Source organism: Haliaeetus albicilla, chromosome 12 (genome assembly GCF_947461875.1).
Source record: "Haliaeetus albicilla chromosome 12, bHalAlb1.1, whole genome shotgun sequence".
NCBI lineage: Eukaryota > Metazoa > Chordata > Aves > Accipitriformes > Accipitridae > Haliaeetus > Haliaeetus albicilla.
The window spans coordinates 25,514,189-25,533,106 of record NC_091494.1 but is presented as its reverse complement, the minus strand read 5'-3'; the positions used below and the strand labels follow the sequence as shown (position 1 = coordinate 25,533,106).

The 18,918-nt window shown below is 48.9% G+C and overlaps 2 protein-coding genes across 3 annotated transcripts; one reads left to right on the top strand and one right to left on the bottom strand.

Moving 5' to 3' along the window:
• The first annotated feature begins 1,309 nt into the window (after positions 1-1,309).
• On the top strand, positions 1,310-7,014 carry PARP16 (poly(ADP-ribose) polymerase family member 16). The gene is made up of 6 exons (XM_069798588.1): positions 1,310-1,604; positions 2,301-2,438; positions 3,244-3,450; positions 4,593-4,764; positions 5,538-5,679; positions 6,304-7,014. The coding sequence occupies exons 1-6, from the start codon at positions 1,413-1,415 to the stop codon at positions 6,446-6,448; spliced, it is 996 nt and encodes a 331-aa protein (XP_069654689.1). The 5' UTR covers positions 1,310-1,412; the 3' UTR covers positions 6,449-7,014.
• Positions 7,015-8,244: 1,230 nt separating this feature from the next.
• LOC104310399 (gonadotropin-releasing hormone II receptor) lies at positions 8,245-17,725 on the bottom strand. Of its 2 annotated transcripts, none has more exons than XM_069798586.1 (4): positions 16,317-17,725; positions 14,543-15,055; positions 13,777-13,978; positions 8,245-13,504 (listed from the first exon to the last, which is right to left on the bottom strand). In XM_069798586.1, exons 2-4 carry the CDS (start codon positions 15,047-15,049, stop codon positions 13,095-13,097), a joined length of 1,119 nt encoding a protein of 372 aa, XP_069654687.1. In that variant the 5' UTR covers positions 15,050-15,055; positions 16,317-17,725; the 3' UTR covers positions 8,245-13,094. The 2 variants fall into 2 exon arrangements, with proteins under 2 accessions (XP_069654687.1, XP_069654688.1); XM_069798587.1 differs by having other exon boundaries at positions 14,543-15,052; positions 16,317-17,724.
• Positions 17,726-18,918: the final 1,193 nt, after the last annotated feature.

The window sequence follows — 18,918 nt, the reverse complement described above, 5'->3', positions numbered from 1 at the left end:
GAGATGAGAGCCCAGTAACAGGTATCCACAAGTGACCTTAACATTGTTCCAAGCATCTGCAATAGTCTACACGTGCAGCGCCTGTATCAGTTACTCCATGGATATGTGCAACACCCCTCCTAAATGAGGAAACCAAGAAAGACGTGAGAAGACACCTAATATGGCTATACATTTCCAAAATTGGTCAAAGTAACTTGCACTCAGGAGAGCAACAGAGTTTGGGCTGAGGAAACTTCCACCCTGCCAATGGTGACTTCTAATACATCTTGGAACTCGAGAGATGCTTCACAGCACTAACACTGTCCCAGTATTTCAGAGAGGAAGACTGAGCACCAGTCTCAGAAAATGTAGTGAATGCAACCTGGTGAAACCACTGGTAAGACGCTCAACTAAAAAGTAAACTCCTACCACTTAATTCTGCAAGACCAGCCTGCGGGAGATGACTCAAACAAAGCTGGATTCATTCTTCGAGGCTACAAGCTTGGATGATAAAGGGAACTGCTAAGGAGTAACGGCATCTACATGCTTTTGACTTACTATCATGCAAGTCCGTTAAAATCAGAGCTACATAAACCCAAACTTTACACAAAAAGCAGTCTCCCTGGATGACCGTTCTGACTAACCAGCACTGCTGTTTCACATGAACACAATGCCCAAGCTGGGAGTTCGCATCTGCCGTGCCCCAGCAGCCGGGACGAGGGCCTGGAACCGTCCCGACGCTGTGCAGGGGACAGGGCACAAGCTGTCTGACAGGGCCACCGTGCAACTCGCATCGCAGCACGCTGCCGCCGTCCCCTGCCTCGAGGTCACGACGCACTGGTGTTGTGGGTACAAAGGGCTGGGCTCCCCCTCCACCTCCCTGCCCCACGGGCCACCGACCCGTCCCGGTCTTCTGCTGAGGGAAAAGCGCCATTTCCCCCCTGTACCCTCTCCAGCTCTCTACCTGAGGGAAAAGCGCCGTTTCCCCCCTTCTCCAGCTCTCTACCTGAGGGAAAAGCGCCATTTCCCCTCTGTACCCTTCTCCAGCTCTCTACCTGAGGGAAAAGCGCCATCTCCCCCCACCCCGTACCCCTCTCCAGATCTCTACCTGAGAGGAAGGCGCCATTCCGCACCCCCCCCAGCCCCCCCCGCCCCGGTGTCTTCCCGAGGGGAAGGCGCCATTCCTCCAAGCCTCCCTCCTCCCCGTCCCCGAGGAACGGGCACAGCCGCCGCCGTGGCGGCCTCAGCAGCGCGGCCGTGCACGGCAGGAGAGCGCCGGAGCGGCGCGGGGCGGGGAAAGGCGGCCGCACGGCGGCGGGGCGGAGCGGCGGGGCCAGGCCGCGGCCGCGGCGGCGAGGCGGAAGGGGCGACGCCGCCCGGGCGGGAGCTCTCTCCTTCTCGGAGCGGCCGCCGCTCGGCAGCCCCCGCCGGGCATGCCACCGCCCGGCCCCGGCCCCGGCGAGGCGGCCTCCCGCGTCAGGGAGGCGGCGGGGAGGGACCCGCTGGCCGCCGACCTGCGGTGCAGCCTCTTCGCCGCCGCGCTGCAGAGCTACAAGCGCGACTCGGCGCTGAGGCCCTTCCCGGGCCGCTACGCGGGCGGCGACACCAAGGACTTCGAGGGGCTGGTGAGTGCCAGTGCCCCCGGCCCGGGGGTGTATATCCGAACCGGGAATGGGGTGTTCTGCCTCTGGAGTGAGGAAGCGGCCTTGTGAAAGGGCTAGGTAGGCGGGGGAGCCCAGGCCGACCGTGCCTGGGCTGTTCTGGGGGAGACGGCGAGGTTGTCCTCTGAGGTGAGGGCAGCGGCGCCTCGGGGTTACGAATAAAGCCGAATGAATTGTTTATCCGGTCACGGAATCCAGGTTTTAAGGTACATTTGGGATTCTGACCAATAGACCCACACGTGAAAACTTCCAAATCCCGTGCTGGGATACAAAGCGTTTTAAGAGCTTGCCCTACGTGAAATTCAGATCAATTTTGAAGGGTTTGTATTTTACACGGCCCGAACAGCCCCTCTGTGTTTATCCCACTGCAGATCCTGTATCGTGACAGGTTGTTTTCTTTCACGAGCTTGCTTGATTATTCTTGTGTGTACCTTATAGATATTGTTGGTAAACACAAATATTTTGTGACTTGTCTGGTATCTGTTGTTAGGATGAGTGACAGACTTTCCCACAAACTGAATACAATTGTTTATATGTCATAACAGAAACTGCTTTTCAGTTTACAACTTATTAGGGTGAAATATTGTTTTGTTTTCACTAGAGGTCTCTCTTTAATCATAATGAAAATAAGGAGCTTGTACTAAATGCTTGTCTTGTTAGCTTGCAGATACCAACGCTCTACCAAGCCTGAAAGAACTTCTGGAGTCTGTTCCAAACACAGAGAAAAGGACCTGGGATTTGTTTAGTTGGATTTTGTCATCTAAGGTCTTCATGATACAAAGTACTAAGAAACAGGAGGTAAGTTTTGAATTCTGAAAGTCTTGATTAGAATTTGTCTTTTAAGGCAAACTTGCACTTCAGAGATTATTTCCTCGTGCTGGAAGTTAGTTGGTTATTGTGACAGCTTGACAGTTCAACGTGAATGCATTTTTTTCTGTATATAGAGAGGGTTGTTTGCTATGTTTTTTAAATAAAATTTTCAGGAACACTGGTTGGAAGAAAGTTATCACTGTCAGTAGTTGATGATGGGCAGTGATTGTAGTTGGTTACTCCTATTAACGTAGCATGTACACATGCATGTTCTAGACCAAGATAGTCCAACTCAGGTGTCATGGACCTAGGTCCTGCTTCTCACTGAGAAAGCCAACTTTGTACTTCTGCATACTGCCCCAAAAATGGAAAGGTTGAGAGCCACTGAGGTACTTTTGTAACAGGGATCAAAGTAGTTTGAGAGATTAGTAGCAAGATGAAAACAACTTCTGTTTCCACTTTTTTGCCTCTTCCAAGATCAGCTGATGAATATATCGTCTTAGTAGCCAAAGTAGAATTGTGATATTGCCCTTGCATCATCAGTTAATTCATAATCACAATTCAGGTTTTTTTTCTGGAAAGAAGAATTAAGATTTATCTTTGATAGCAAGAAACCGTCAAAATTTTTACTGTCCGCTTACTCCTTCTGAATTGTGACAGTATTGAATTCTAGCACAGAAAGCATAATCAAAACACATAAGGCAATGTGAAAGACTAAGGCACGGTAGGCAAAACTTCCAGTGAGTAATCTAAAGCGCATATACCAACACTCATATTCCTTCCTGTTTTTAAGTACGAGAAGATCCAAGAACTCACAGGCATGTCTGGGGCTGTGGTTCCTGCTCCAGACTACCTCTTTGAGATCGTGTATTGTGATCAAATGAATACCAAGTTTGCTGAGACCAAGGGAGAGCGGGACCTCATCTATGCCTTCCACGGGAGCCGCCTCGAGAACTTCCATTCCATACTGCACAATGGCCTGCACTGCCATTTGAACAGGGTGAGGCTCCTGGTGTTGGCACCATCTTCTGTTGGTCACTTGCAGCTAGTGACACTTTTTAAAAATAGGCCCAAATTCCTTTAGGGATATGAAATGTGCTGATGATCTTATACTGCTGTTTTCACTTCAGTGTAGGCCTTTGTGGATGGTTGTGTTCGATTTTCTAGTGCAGCCTGAAGGTAAAAACTGGAAGCGGCACAAAACCCTTTTCTCTGGTGTGATGAATTATGGCTATCCTTTGCTTCTTTGTAAGGAAGTGTAACGCCTCTGAAAATACTGGCCTATCTGACAGCCTGCAGCTGGAAAGTGCCTGTACACAGAGGAGGAGGATAGTGGCCCAGACAATGTACAGTCTCTCTTTCTGCCTGGCCTCAAGTTTAGATCAACTAAGTTTTAGGTGCTATTTGCAAATGGAGCCTTCTTTAAATGGCCTGGTTAAGGGAGACTTCCCATAGGATTTGCACCTCTTCCGATTTCCACAGAAAGGCACTTGGGACTCCTGGCTTTTTGTGTCATTTGTAATGCAGCTTTACACAGCAGCTGCTTAACCTTCCAGTCAACCTGGACTATGTTTTTCCCCCATGTTCCTTATAACTAGTGGCTTATCAGGTACAGTGGACTTACTGGATTCATAATTTTAGCCAGTGTGGCAAATCCTGTGATTCAAAGTTATTAAAACAGTCAATATTTGAAAGGAATTCACAACTGAGAAGTAATTCCCTCTTTTCTAGTAAAGCATGGATTTAAATGCAAGTAAAGCATTGCCTTGTTTGTGGAGGTTGGATTATTTGAATGATGGCAGTCTCAATAAATCAGTGAAATGCCTCTAACAGCAGTACAGTCATGTTGATATAAAATACTTATGCTGGCAAACTAAATCCAAATCCGGGAAGGCATGAATCTGTCCACACCAAGGGCTGTGCCAAGCAGCTAATTTGAGGGATGGGAGAGGGCAGCTGCCCCACCCCGAGGAAGTTGTGCCAGGACAAAAACAGTGCATGGACCAGGCCCAACATGGGTCAGAAAAGCCTTTCTTAATTTACCTTCAGAAAGAGAACTGCCAGTCTTAAAGTAATGAACACTTGTATGTTTTTTATAGTTTGCACTACAGGATTTTAGGATATATTTCTGCTCCGTTTCAGACATCCCTGTTTGGTGAAGGTACCTATCTTACCAGTGACCTGAGTCTGGCTCTCCTTTATAGCCCGCATGGTCTTGGTTGGCAACAAAGTGCATTGGGCTCTACCCTTAGCTGCGTAGCTGTTTGCGAGATCATTGACCACCCAGATGTAAAATGTCAGGTGAAAAAGAAAGGTGAGTCTATTGCAGTAATAACTATGTGCAGTTCACCTCTTACTTAGCACTTCTCATATTTCAGCTTTGTGCCTATATGCTGTCATATAAACAGTGCAATATATGGAGCGTGGATACGCTTCAGCAGAAACTGGCTACAGGCTCGTTTTCTGATTGACCCCTCAGCAAATACACAACAGCCTTGTTGTCTGTGAAGCTTCTCTTAAAATAGTATATTTAAGGGGTAGAAAATATTTTGGTGGCATCACCTAGTTTCAGTAGCATGATAAAATCATGTTCTATAATGCCTGATCATGTCACCTGTGATGGTGGAACAGAAGCATCACAAATGTATCAATAATGAGCTTTATTAGATGTCTAGGAAGCCTCTGATCAGATTGTCCTTCTCCTTTGATTGCTTCCTGCTTGCAGGGCTCAATCAGTCCTTCAATGTTGTTTTTCTTTCCCTGTTAATATTAGCAGGTCCTCAAGCACTGCATGGGAGACCTGCCTCCTTATCATCCTGGTCTGGGCCATAATGCCATCCATACCAAGGATGACTAGGAGTGGTATAGCCTCAAGCAAACTTTTCAGTCTATTCTTGGATGCTCAGGGATTCAGGGGAATACCAAGAGTAGGTCTTTGGTTATCTCATTCCCACTCTTGTGGGAGGGGGGGTGGGGGGTGGGGGTGGGGGGGCGGGTTGGTTGTTTACGTTTTTATAGTTACTTGAAGTGCATCTTTTTTTGCTTTTCTGTTCCCCCAAAGACCTCTTCTTTTATCTTGCCATTCAGATTCAAAAGAAATAGACAGAAAAAGAGCAAGAGTGAAAAACAGCGAAGGGGGTGATGTACCACAGAAATACTTCGTTGTCACAAACAATCAGCTTTTACGAGTTAAATACTTACTAGTGTATTCACAGAAACAGCATAGGAGGTAAGAGTTCAGCTATCTAGATTGATGAGCGTGCTATAACAGCCAGATAAACACATCTCATTTTTGAAAAACAACAGAAAACAAGCAAGAAAGATATGCTGCACTGCCAGAATTTGGGTTTAGCCTGTTTCCTGTGGAAGTAAGGCTTACACCATCATGTTGTCTCTGTCTCAGTCTTTGAGACTCCCAGGCTCAGCTAAATACGTTTTTTTCACCAGGCGTGTAAGCGCTTAGTATCTTTGAGAGCTCTAATAATCTGTTTGTGGTAGGAAACAAAGGGTAAAACTGATGACTGCAGCTCTTAAAACTAGAGCAGTTTTAACCCTGCCCTTATCTGTCCTAAGTGGCAGCATTCACCCAGCTAGTCAGCATGGGTGTACAGGCTAGACAGTTACAGCTCCAAACCACAGAGAAAGATATGAACATGGGGAGAAAAGACTGGATTGTACACGGAGACTTAGCAAAAAGGGGTGGGGAATCAGGCTTTGTTAGTTACAGAGATGGTGGAACAACTGTCTGGTTTTATTGCATTAGCTTAACAGTTTAAAATAACAAAATCTAAGACACTCTTTGCCAAGGTATTCATGCATCTCTGACAGAATTCATGTACTTTTCCCTTTTCAGGCCTTCTAGTCAATCTTCCTGGTTTTACACCCACCGTTTTGCCGTAATGATGATGCTGTACCTACTGCTGCTAATAGTGATAGGGGCCAGCAACTCACCAGCCTTTGTCTACTACTGGCACAGAATGTTTGACTCGGAGAGATGAATTGCCGGAGATGATAAACTGTTATTTTCACCACGTGCCTTAATAATAGCCAATCTGCAATGCACTGCATCTGTTCCAGAGCTCTGGAAATAAAGGTGCCTGGAGCTTTCCAGTTCTGTCACCAATATATTATCCTCATGGCAACTTTCCATTTATTCTTATTTCTGTGCTCCTGTGATTCATGAGGATGCCCAGTACAGCTGAAAAGGATCACAATGGTGCAGCTTAGCATGAACCAATTGTTAAGGGTCCAGGGGAAAAAGTTATTTAAAATTAATGAAAACTAAGCATGGAAACACTCAGGTGTAACTATTTTCTGTCAAACTGAGGTATGTTTGTACAAGTTGGAAAGGAAGATTTTTCTGTATGTTAGGCAAAGCAACCTGTAGGGAGTCTTACCAGTTTGTTTTCAGAAACTGAATTTAGTGATGTTTAGCATGTATCAATGCAGATGGGATCACTTCTAAAACTAACTTTGACTTTGGCCAGGAATTTTTATATTTGAGCATAGTGATTGTAAGAAAACAACAAGAAATAAAACAGCAACCAAAATGGAACAAGTTAAATGGTTTCTAGTGTGGTTTTTTCCCCACCCCATAAAACATCTATAAGGTTTGTGCTCTCAGCCATGATCTATCTTGTCCTTGGTTAGTGTGCAGATCAGACAAACTCAGGCCCTTCAGCATCGATACTGAATAAGGATTATTCCTATCAAATTGCTTTCCACTTGTATTTTCTGCACCAAGAAGAGGGAGGGTGAATGGTTCCACTTATGCTGCCACCTGACAGGCTTTTGGGGGTTGGGGCTGCCTGGATTTTGGGATCTGGTTCAACATTTTTACCTGTATTGAATTGTTTTCAGCCTCCCTTTATGAACAAATGGACTAACTAACAGTAACTTGCCAACTATTTCCTGAAACAGAGTAAAATGGCAGCAGAACTGGTAGGGTTGTATTTTATGTCTGTGAACATTTGTAGGACAGCTAACTTCACGTAGGCTTCACTTAGGCCTCCACGTGACAACCTGTGCACAATACTACATGTCTGTAAGATAGACTGGCCACACTAAGTTCTCACAAAGAAGTGGAGTTTTCTGTGGCCAGAACTGTGGCTGTTAACGCTGTTTGCAAAGTGCTTTGGCTTAATGCTGGTGTGTAAAACCTCAGTATCTCTGTCCTGGTTTTGGCTAGGATAGAGTCAATTTTCTTTCTAGTAGCTGGTGTAGTGTGATTCAGTTATGAGAAGAATGATCTTGAAGAAGGGCATTTTGGGGGTTTGTTTAAAAACACACATTTAGTCGTGCAACATAAACAAGGCAACACTCTCCCCTTCCTGTCCAAGTCCTTTGCATTTGCTGTTGTTACAAAGCAACCTACAACTACCTGAAACTGAAAAAGGAGCAAAGGACTGTCCTCTGATTAGTGACTGGGCATGGCATAAACCTGATGAAGAGCCCAGGGATTGTAGGCAAAGAAAAGCTAGATATGTGCCACAGTTCAAGCTTGCAGTGTAGCTTTTAGTAATAGACTTGATAAATGCAGGTTTTCATTGCACAGTGAACCCTAACCACAAAAAAAAATAAAATCTCATCACATATTTCCAGCAAATGAGTCTATGATTACTACCTTACTCATTAAATATTTCAAAGAAAATCTCTTCTTTCTCTGATGTTGTTCTGGTACCTAATTGCCAGAAATAATGACCTGGTAATCAGGTTTTCTAACTCAAGGCTGAGAACAAGTTCATTTACAGCAGCCTGTCTTCTTGGTGGATGGAGCTAGAAGCATTTATTCCAGTTAATTTTGCTGCCAGAACAAATTTATTTATTCACCATACAGCTTGCAAAACAAGAACATTATAATCCAATTCCCCATTGCCTTTTACAGTCCGTTAATAATGCTCACTGTTAAAGCATATTGCGTTACCTCAGCCCAAGAAATGTACATGCTAATTATAGTGTTGATTTGCAATTAAAATATACATAAACTAACAATTTATTGCACAACAGACTCAACTACTTTATAGTAGTTTACTCCTTGATATTCCAATTCAGAAACTTGGGGTTTGAGACTTGCATGGGGTTCTTGGGAATGTTTGCCCATTTTTGGTCCACCTCATCATGTTACATATAGCGTTGGGCCATATATGTATCAGTTTAGGGTAAAACCAGCCAGAAAACCTAGACATATTTGATGCTGTCTAAAGGGTATTGTGTTGTTAAAAGGCTTGTATGTCTGCAAACGAAACATCTTTCGGAACAGATGGGCTATCGGGGGCCCTTTGGAAAAGGAGGAGGTTAGGCAGCAGTTGGGGGCTGGCTGGCTGTTTGCACTGCAGGGAAATGCACAAACCCGGAGTCCACGAGTCAGACGAAAGGAACAGATGGGGAGGAACGCAGCAGGGTTTTGAGGCTCTCTTCTTAGGGTTTCTTTGCATAGGAAAGTTTCTGACGAGTAAGCAAAAGGAATGAATGCATAGCGACTGTTCAGCACTATCTCCTAATGTCTGCCTGGGCTTTTATTTTGCCTTTAAACCATTCAGCTGAGCTCTCTTCCCAAGTGTGGGGCAATAGCATCCGTGTAGGGAGCTAGTTCCCAAGCGGATCTTCTACACCAGCTGCTCCAGGCTATAGCCCCAGAGAGAAAAGTATTGCAGGGGCTCTCATGGCAGATGCACGCAGTCCAGCACTGCAATTAAATCAGCAGGTATCAAAGGAAAAAAATCAGCTTTTTCTGCTTTGAACAGTTTAAATAGACCCAGAAGAAAGAGGTGGCTGCAGGTGGGGGCTGAGTCCTGATGGACATCTCAAGTGCCCCTTGCAGGGCTCATAGCCCCATCCCTCACGCTCCCAGGCATGCAGGGATGCAGGGCACAGCCTCCTTGGTGCTTCAGCTTGACATCTGTGGAGCAAGGTAACACTGTCCTCAAAGGCAATGGGAGAATAAATACATTTAAGGTGCTCAGATTCTACCTCAGCAGGCCAGCAAAATACTTAATATCCTACTCCCACGCTTGTTTTCTGTGCTCCCTGCTGATTCCAGCATGTGTTTCCCACCGTGGCGAGATGCAGTCAGCTGGATTAATGCAAGTATTGTGCTGAGTAACTAACAATATTATGAATTAACCCAAGGTTCGCGTTAACCTCTTAAGCCACTTGCCTGGCTCTTTGAACATGCACAGTACTATAAAAATGCTAATGGGGAATGAATCAGAATTTCCTCCCAAACAAAGGACCGCTGTGTCTGAAGCGGGCAGCCCAGGGTGAGGTCGAGGAGTTGTAAAATATAGAGCTACCTGTGCTTATTAATATGTTCGTTGCATTACTGTGGTGAATATTAAGGAACTGTTACTGAGTCAGACAAAACTGATCCTGCTGTGACTGCAAGGAGAAGCATGGCAGCTGGTGTTTCCCAGGGGGAATAGGCAGATTTTGGGGAAGTGGGAGAATTTGCCTCCCATAAGGGGAAATATAGATTATATATATAAAAATATAAGGGTTTTTTTAATATATAGATATTTTATATATATATATGTGGAGAGATCTCAGGAGCCAGCTGAGGAGGGCAGGTGCTGTCGGAGACCAGGGGTTTGAGACAATGTGGGGGGAGAGGGAACCACCACAGAAAGCAGGACCATCCACAGGGCAGGGAGGAGCAAGGCTCCAGTTTTCACACTCCTGATGAGTGATGCAAAAATCTTTTTCTTTCTAAAGTACAAACTGATTTAAGAACTGCAGAATCAGAAATGCGGGGACATCCAAACCAGGCCCGGGCTTCAGTCCACCTCCGACAGGACCCAGACCCAGGTCGATCCCCAGTGACCCAGAAAACACCTGCCCCAGCTCCCCTGCGGAGGTGCTGCCCACCTCCTCACTCCCCCCTTCCCGCATACGTTGGGCACACAGCTTGGCAGCACGCTTTTCTAGTGATATTTTCCGTCTATTATGAAAGCTGTCACTTTGGGCACCTTGCCCACGCTCCAGGCTTCCCAAAATGTCAGCACCAGCAACAGGAGGGAAGGTATCAAGAGGTGGGCAGAAGGAGCAGCGCTGGAGTGCCTGCAAGCTTCCCAGGGGATGCGCCGTGCTTGCCCCAAGGACCAAGGTATGTATCCTTGCCAGCATCCCAATTTTCCTACTCTTCACCTAAAACCAAACCTGCTTCTGCCCTCTCGCTGTGCCTGTGGGATGTAAAGGTGGTGGGTCCCACCCACAAGGGAAAAAGTGCTTCTTGCTCCTGGGAGAAGGTCTCTGAGCTCTCCTGCTGCTGAGCAAGGGAGGACAAGTGGCCTTAAGTGTGTGAACAACACCGGACCTGTTCTCTCTCACTCAGCAGAAAGCAGATGAGGAGAGTTTTCAGGAGATTAAAGACACGTTCCTACTTATTGGAGGCTTGCCAGAAAACCAACACACCTTCAAGTTCTACCTCCCATTAGCAATCATCAGTAATATAAACAGAGAGACCAAATGAGTGTCTGGTGAATAAATTAGCTTCCCCTACCGCAAGTCATTCCCATCACCTTACAAGAAACTCTTTTTTGCACCAGTCAAGCCAAGCCAGCCTGGCAGCAGTGAGCCCTGCTCCCGTTAGCGTTGCGTAATTAACCTTGAGCAAAAAGTGCCCAGGAAAGCCAAATGGCAATTACGCATCTCATTGGAGTTTGGATCCTTCCTAAAGGGCTCACACTAATCCCCACCAGTCGGTCTGGGCTCCTGCAGCTCTAATTGAATTTTTTTCTCCTTGAGCAGCATGTTTAGCATAAATGATAGTTAGCATAGAGAAAGGCACGCCTTCAACACCCATGTACTGCTTGGCATCACCCTGAGAACCATGGCTTCCCGTATCCTCATCGCCCAGACTCAGCCAACCTGCAAGGACTACTTACCACCCCCCCGAGTTTTAATAATTTGTTAGTTGGGTCAATGGGAAACCAGTGCAGATCCTTTCTGACCGATGGGGATCCATCCCCTCTTGGAGACAGGGGCAAGAAAGCCCCCTCGGTGCCCAAAGGGGATTTGCTTTCTTGGAGGGAGACATCTCCCAGCTTCCCTACACGTGCAACCACAGCAAGTCAAGAGCTGTTTTTAAAACAAAGCTCTTTCATCTTGATAAAGTCCAGATGCTCATTCAAAGCTGCAGTGGACACAAAAATGCTCAGGGAACTGCCTCCTGCCAAGTCCAGAGCTCCTAATCTGGCCAAAGATTTCACAAAAGCAGAAAAAAAACCCCAACAACCCCACCTGGCTCAAAACTAAATTTCTCTTCAAGAGCAAAAAATGCATTTAATAACAATCAGCAGAGAACAAACAAAGAAATAATCCACAATTTCTAATTAAACAGAAAGGAACAACACAGTTGAATAAACCCATCTCTTCAACCCAGAGAAGAGGCCTCCACCCTTCACAAGCAACTTCTGGCACCTTGGTGAAAAGCAAAAGGTCCATTTTACTCACCACAGCTCAGCTGATCCCTCCAACAGCCTCCCTTGCTCATGCAGTGCAGCCAAAGACCATCACCACCCACCTGGCATCCATAGGTGCTGATGGGCCCCTCCACCCACAGGTGCTTCCCATCACCTTCCTCATTGGGACATCCCAGGCATCACCTGCAGGGTGGATGCACCCACCCTGCTCGGGGCAGAGACGGTGTGCTGGCATTGGATCAAGCACTTAGGGCAAAGCAAATATGGGGACAGCTCAGCGCATGGTCTGTGACCTGCCAGCTCGTGCCCTGGGACATGGGGACAGAGACAGTCAAGAGGGGCTGGGCAGCGTTGGGTCTGGTTCTCACTCTCTGGTTACCCCAAATACTGTCTCTCCTGGTCAACCCTGTGTTCCAGAGAGGTGCTGTGTAAGGATGTGTCTGTACCACCCCCTGCACGCCAGAACAAGGCAGCAGGGACTGTTTTCCCTTCTGGCTGTCTCCAAAAGAGAGAAGGAATACCATTCCATCCCACTGTGGTTCTTCACACCCCTCTTGCCTGAGCCCCTCCATCCCCGCAGCACCTCCTCGCTCCCCACCATGCACAGGGGTACTAGTGCCCCTGCATTAGTCACTCCCCAAAGATTTGTATCCTTCCCAGGCCTTGACACACAGCTGTGGGAGAACAAGACAGGCTCTGAGCCAGGAGATCCGAAATTTTCAGAGAGCTTTTCCTACAATGGGTGGAGAAAATGGAGTAAAAGCCTTTGATAGCACCTTTGCAGCCTCTCAGGGTGACACCACTTAGCGCTGTGCATCCATGCAGCCCCGCACCTGGACGTAGGTGCAAAGGGCACTTGAAGACTGGCCACCCCACTGGACATGGCCCTGGACCACAGAGGAGACGGCATGTCTCCTCCCAGGGGTTGATGCTGGAAGTATGGCAGATGCTTGATCCCAGAATCAGGGCTAGAGCATGCGTAGAGTACAAAAAGGATGGTTTTCTAGTTATTATGGGGCTGCCAAAATACGGAGGAATGACCATAAATGCCCCTAAATGTTTTTCACCCTGAGTACAGGGAGGAGATGCTTTCCCGGTTTGTGGCCAGAGACCCTCACCCAATAAAGCTGGGTAGCAAACCTCCTTACGACAGTCTCCAGAACGATCCTATGGGACAAAGCAGCCCCCAAAGCTGTGCCTCCCATCTCCTTTTGGGTACATCTCTTCAGCAGACCGTGTTGACAGTTGTCCCATTGGAGCCCCCTGATACCACCCCACCATTTACAGCACCATCCTTGATGTTCTTCTCTGAGACTGAGACAGGTTGGTGTTTCTCATGCCTGGTAATGGCTGTTTCAATGCCCCTGAGACACAACTGCATGTCCTCCCGAAAGGAGGGGGTGTACAGTCCGTAAATGACAGGGTCGGTGCATGTGTGCAGCAAGCCAAAGAGAAAGAAGCTGTGGTTGACATACTCTGGCATCTTCTGGATCATGGCTGGCTGGAACCAGTACCACAAGCCCAGGAGGTAGTATGGGGTCCAGCAGATGATGAAGGTGGCAACAATCACTATGGTCATCTTGAGAGTCTTCATACGTGCCTTGGAGATGTGGTCGTTTTGATTTCTTATCAAACCTGCCAGGGAGAGTCAAAAGGATAGCTGGAGATGGGAGAAAACCAGAACATAATCATCCATAACTGTGCTTCTGCCAGAGAGGGGAGACCATCTCATGGTCTGGCCCGTGGTCCACAGGAAGCAGAAGACAGCAAAAAGGGGGGTCAAGAAGTCTGTGTCAAGCACCTCCGTTGATTTACCCTTCAAAGGGCAGATATCCAACAATGCTCCAGGCTGGAGCAGGGTCAGTCATAAAGTCATGGTGGACACTAAAGGTCTGGGACATGCTTACCTTTGTTGATCTTTAGCTGCTTACTGATCTCCCAAATGATCCGGATGTAGCAAACAATCATGACGCTCAGGGGGGTGATGTAGAGGGTGGTGAAGGTGAACATGTTGTAGACGGTTTCCTCCCAGTGTGCTCGGAAGCTCCCATGAGTAACACACTGGGTGAAGTTCCCTCCCGGGACCGTGTGCAGGTGAAAGAGGAAAAGCTGAAATGGAGAACCAAATAATAACTTAAAAAGGCTTTGGAACAGGGCACCACATCCTACAGATGCTCCTGGCTGTGCATGGAGAGCACCTCCTTGCTGCTGTTGTACTGGGAGAGGTGGTCTAGGCACCTAACTCATGGGTATGGCCAGGATGGATGGGATCTGCCATCTGTGAAATCCCATTTTTTGGCAATACCTCATGTTATTCTGGTCAGGAAAGGCTTGGGTTTGTCTTGGTCCACTCCAATGTGTTTTGCAGTGGTCCAGTGATGCATTTTTCGGAGAGGATAGCCATGTGCATGCAAATTATAGTGGACACAATTTTTTCCCAGCCCGTAGCGCAACATGCTGATGGCATTGCAATGAACGGGTGCTATAAGGAAGGTGCAAAGCAGCACTGAGCACCCAACACAGCGAAAACACTGCTTCGCTCAGCAAAACCAAACTGGTGGTAGTGGACCTCATGGATTGGGATGGACTTGTGGGGGCTGCCGGCATGGAGAAACCCTGCTGCAAAACCACCCCAGCCTGGGCAAACCATGTGGGGAAGGCACCGAGCCCTACCTGGGGCGAAGCCAGGAGCACGCTGCTGGCCCAGGCGGCGCGGAGCAGGAGCCCATTGCGGCGGCGAGCACGGGAGAAGGGGTGGAGGACGGCCGCATGCCGGTCCAGGCTGATGACCACCAGCACCAGGGCGGCCGCGTACATGGCGAAGAGCTTGAGGAAGTTGAAGAACTTGCAGGAGAGGTCCCCGCCATACCACTGCACTGTCACATTCCATGCCGCATCCAAGGGCATCACCGCCACCGTCACTAGCAGGTCAGCCAGTGCCAGGCTGAGGATCAGTGGCCGCACGTGGGACTTCCTCCTCTTCCTCAGCAGGCTGCCGAGCACCGCCACATTGCTACCCACCGCCAGCAAGAAGAAGATGGCTGTGACGATCACGCGGACCCTCGCTGCTTGCGTGAACTGGGGCTCAACCCAGTGCTCGGGGCAGCCAGAGGCTGAGACATTGGCATCCCCCTCCGTGGCGGGGTGGTGGGGAGATGCGGGGAGCTGCTCGTCACTCATTCCCTGCTGAAACGCAAGCGGCGAAGTGAACACCCTCTTAGCCGCTGTGTCGTGTGCTGCAGCTTCAATATAAGGCGAAATGGGGAGATGGGGGGATCTGCACCAGAGGCACCAGCAGCAAAGTGCCTGTCCCTGCCTGTCCCCTCCACGTTGCTCGTTTTGCCAAGCCGCCGCACCTCCTGGTTGCAGTGACACTGCCCGGCTGCCCACTTTGGCTAACCCCTGCCGTAGCTATAGTGATTGCTCACACAGACATATATTTTTAGCTCTTCGCAAGTCAGTTGAGCAGCTGGGAAGCGGGACCAGTGGCCAGGACCACAGGACAAGCCGCTGCCTGCCAGCGCCTGGCTGGGAATGGGTCGCACAGGAGCTGGCTGAGCCTATGCTGGGGCAGCCATGCTCGGTTCAAGGACTCATCCCTTCCAAAGGGGCTTTGCAAGCAGGGCTCAGATTTTTAGAAACCTCACGGCACTTTCCATTAGTATGTTAAACCCTAATGATCCACCTCCATCTCCAGCACCAGATCCGGGGCTGTGGGTGGGAGAACCAGGGGGTGGCCAGGAGGGTAGAAGGGGGATCTCACGCTGTCCGGGGGCTGACAGCAGCTCTTGCAAGAGGATCACGGTGGCATTTAGGAGCCTGGTCCTTCCCAGGACCCAGGCAGCACCAGCTCGACACCTCTGTCCCTTTGCCTTCAGGAGGCAAAGCAGGAGGAGGAGGTGAAGGTAGAAACACACCCATGTAGGAGGTGGTTAGGGGTGATGAGCAGCGTGGTGGTCCCCCATGGCTTAATTTAATTGCCCTTTTTGCCTGAGCACAACCAGCTTTGGGACAACTCACGTTTCAAGGGCAAATACTTCCAACTCTTGGGGACACGAGCTGTTAATAGTCCCAGCCACAGGAAGGGTATGACACTTACCATTTCAAGCATCTTCTGGTTTGCTGATACCAAAATAAAGCATTCCCCACCTTTGCACAAATAGCACAAGCAGCAGAGATCCAGTCTGTCTCCCCAGCTCTGCAGGATGGAGATGCCGACACCTTGCAGCAAGCCGCCCTCCTCCAGCCCCACCACCCGCACCCCAAGCCCCTGAAAGCAAGCCTCGTTACTGCCTTCACCCTCCTCCCTCCCCAAAGACGAACCCAACAAGCAAGCAGCAAAGAGAAAAAGCAATTTAAAAGTACTGAGCTGCTTGCTGGCTGTCTGGGAGAAACAAGGGGTAACCCATGTCAAGGTCTGGATTTGTCCCAGCTGATGGGAACGTACCTGACATACGCATGCCCGGACACCGACTAAAGATGCTCCTTGTCTTTCCCCACAGGTCTGCCACCGCCACGGTGCCAAGTCAGGATGCTCCAGCGCGTCTTTGCATCACATTCCTGCAACAAACCCCTTGAAGCAGCAAAATTTCCCCTTGCTGGCGGCTAAGCCGGGAGCTACGCTGTTTTTAGCCCAAGCGTATGCAGGCATCTGGAGATGGCAACGCTGATGCAAACATCCCCTGCACTGGCAAACCAGGAGCGGGACACGCAGAGGTGGACACCCCCAGGCAGCCCGGCTCAGGCAGTTGCGGGTGTTTCACCCCTGGGCGGGGGCCGGTACCCCTGCCCTTGTGGGCTTAATGAGCTGCCCGATTTCAGGCTTAATGAGCAAGCAGCAGGGATGATGACAAAGCCACCGTATTGCAAGAAATGGCCAAAATTCAAGATGTTGTGGCCAAATGTGGCCCCATCAAGGATAAGTGCCAACACTCCCTGCATCGGATTTCTATAAATACAGGAAAATGAGTTAATTATCCCTGGAGTTAGTGATGAACGTCCCGTTGCTCAGACAACCAGGAGACTCGCAGCATGCACAGACACACACACACACGCCCCAGCAATGCTCCTGGACCACACATGTCTGTGAGAGCATCATGGATGAACACAGGTATGTGCCTGGACTGGAAATGCTGTAAGGAGGGAATTAATAAGGAGAAACTTAGGTCATTTTGCCTTTTTAATGAATACACAGTTTTTTCTGCACTCTATCAGGTCCCACCTTGTTCTTTTTGTATTTCTTTCAGCATAACGCAGTGAAAGCTCGAGGTGCGGTGCGAAACCCTGGGCTGGACAAAGAGCCCACAAGGGCTTAAAAAATACGATGTGCAATGCAAGGGCAGGGAGGGAAACCGAGGACACCCTGCTCCTCTGACCAGTGAAAGTAAAAGAGCTGTGGGGATGACAGAGGGCCAGCCCCAAGCCCTGCTGGGGCCAGCGCCAGCACGCAGGCTCCCAGGGGCATCGCGGGGATTTTAATTACATGCAAGCAAACCTTCACATCCCCCAGTCTATTAAATTAAGAAGTACACGGCTTACAGCCGGACTGCAGCTGAGCCAGTCCCAGGCTGGCAGTGATGGCTTTGCATTGTTCCCCAAGAGGATGAGGTTCACTTTCTGGGATAGGAGGGTTTCCATCCTTAAACCTATTCCCACTTATTTTGGGGAGGAAATGCCTGAGCTCCAAGGCAGGGGTTGCACTGTCTTTGAGGCTGCTCTGCTTGCAGGAGTCCTTCCGAGCACAGCAAAAAAGGAGGATTTTTTTTCCCCTTTGTGGGTTTAAGAGTCAAATTGTGTGGCAGAGAGACCAGGTCCTGAGACCCAAGAGATGCTGCAGCCGCTGGACCATGTCAGCCCTTGAGGCATCACAGTCCAACAGAGTCCCCTAAACCCTCCGTTGCACTTATTTAACTATTGAAGGAGACCAGGCTGGAAACTCTGCTCAGAGCCACAGAGGGCAATTTATGCATTCAAAGTGCTTTACATCTGAAGGGAAAGAGAAAAGCAGACCCACCCCTGGCATGGCCAGCCCTCCACCCAAAATGAGGTCTCACAAGCTGAGAGTGAAGGGACATTGTCCTGCCAAGACCCAGTTTCAAAGCTGTTTAACAGCTGGCATCAACGACATCCCTCCGGAGGGGAATACCAGCCACCCCGGTACTGCCAGAGCCTGGCTGAAACCCCAAAGCCACAGCGGGCAGAGCGGGAGGGCAGGAGCTCAGCAAGCACGAGCCACCGCTGCCACGCAGAAGGGGACATCCCCATCACCTCCTTACCTGGTGAGTGCATCGCCTGCAGGTGCCGCAGGAATGAGCCTGATCCCTGGGGGAAAAAAAAAGCACAGAAACCACAAAGAAGTTGGGTGGAAGCCCATTTATTATAGCAGCTGCCTCCTTCTTGCATTAGCCTCCTGGTTAAAGCCGAGATTAATTCGGCCCCACATGCTCATCCTTATTTTTCCTTTCATTTAGCTTTTTGCACCTGCACTAAAGCAATTAAACAGCAAGTCAGGAATGTATTCCCTGTTTGTCCTCCTTCCCAGCTGGCTGCCTTTTTGTCTAGAAATGTCCTTTCCATCCCCGACTGTATGATGCAAGAGAGGGACAGGATTTTTCTTGAGAACTGTAAGCCTCACTCATGCCACAACAAAGCCTTTGGTCCCTGCTCAGAGAGGATTTTTTTAGCATGCCATCACGCAGAAATGTCCTGGGCATGCATTAGCAATAAGTCTTCTTTTAAGGGTGGGGTCCCTTACTAAAATGACTATTTTTCTCCAGCATTTGCACAGTAACCCCCTTGTGTTTTCTTTTTTTTTTTTTGCTTGTCTCCTCAAAGGTCAGCTTGGATGTTGTCTGCTCAGCAGCCTTCAGCTGAATCTCTGAACACTGGTTTAACGATCAGAGGGTTTTGGTCCCCAGGATTAGGAAACAGTGCTGGCAGGCAGGGCTTGTTTCCATACAACCCGGCTCAGCTCTTTCCGAAATCCCCTCCTTTTGGGATGTTGCCCCAGTACATCCCTGGAGCTGCAGCCCAGCGCTGGGTCACAGGGA

Coding starts and splice junctions, on each gene's coding strand:
- PARP16 (XM_069798588.1), top strand. CDS start 1,413: ATGCCACCGCCCGGCCCCGGCCCCGGCGAGGCGGCCTCCCGCGTCAGG. Junction 2,439..3,243: donor AAAGTACTAAGAAACAGGAG/GTAAGTTTTGAA, acceptor CCTGTTTTTAAG/TACGAGAAGATCCAAGAACT. Junction 3,451..4,592: donor TGCACTGCCATTTGAACAGG/GTGAGGCTCCTG, acceptor GCTCCGTTTCAG/ACATCCCTGTTTGGTGAAGG.
- LOC104310399 (XM_069798586.1), bottom strand. CDS start 15,049: ATGAGTGACGAGCAGCTCCCCGCATCTCCCCACCACCCCGCCACGGAG. Junction 13,979..14,542: donor TGCTCCTGGCTTCGCCCCAG/GTAGGGCTCGGT, acceptor TCTCCATTTCAG/CTTTTCCTCTTTCACCTGCA. Junction 13,505..13,776: donor GCAGCTAAAGATCAACAAAG/GTAAGCATGTCC, acceptor TCTCCCTGGCAG/GTTTGATAAGAAATCAAAAC.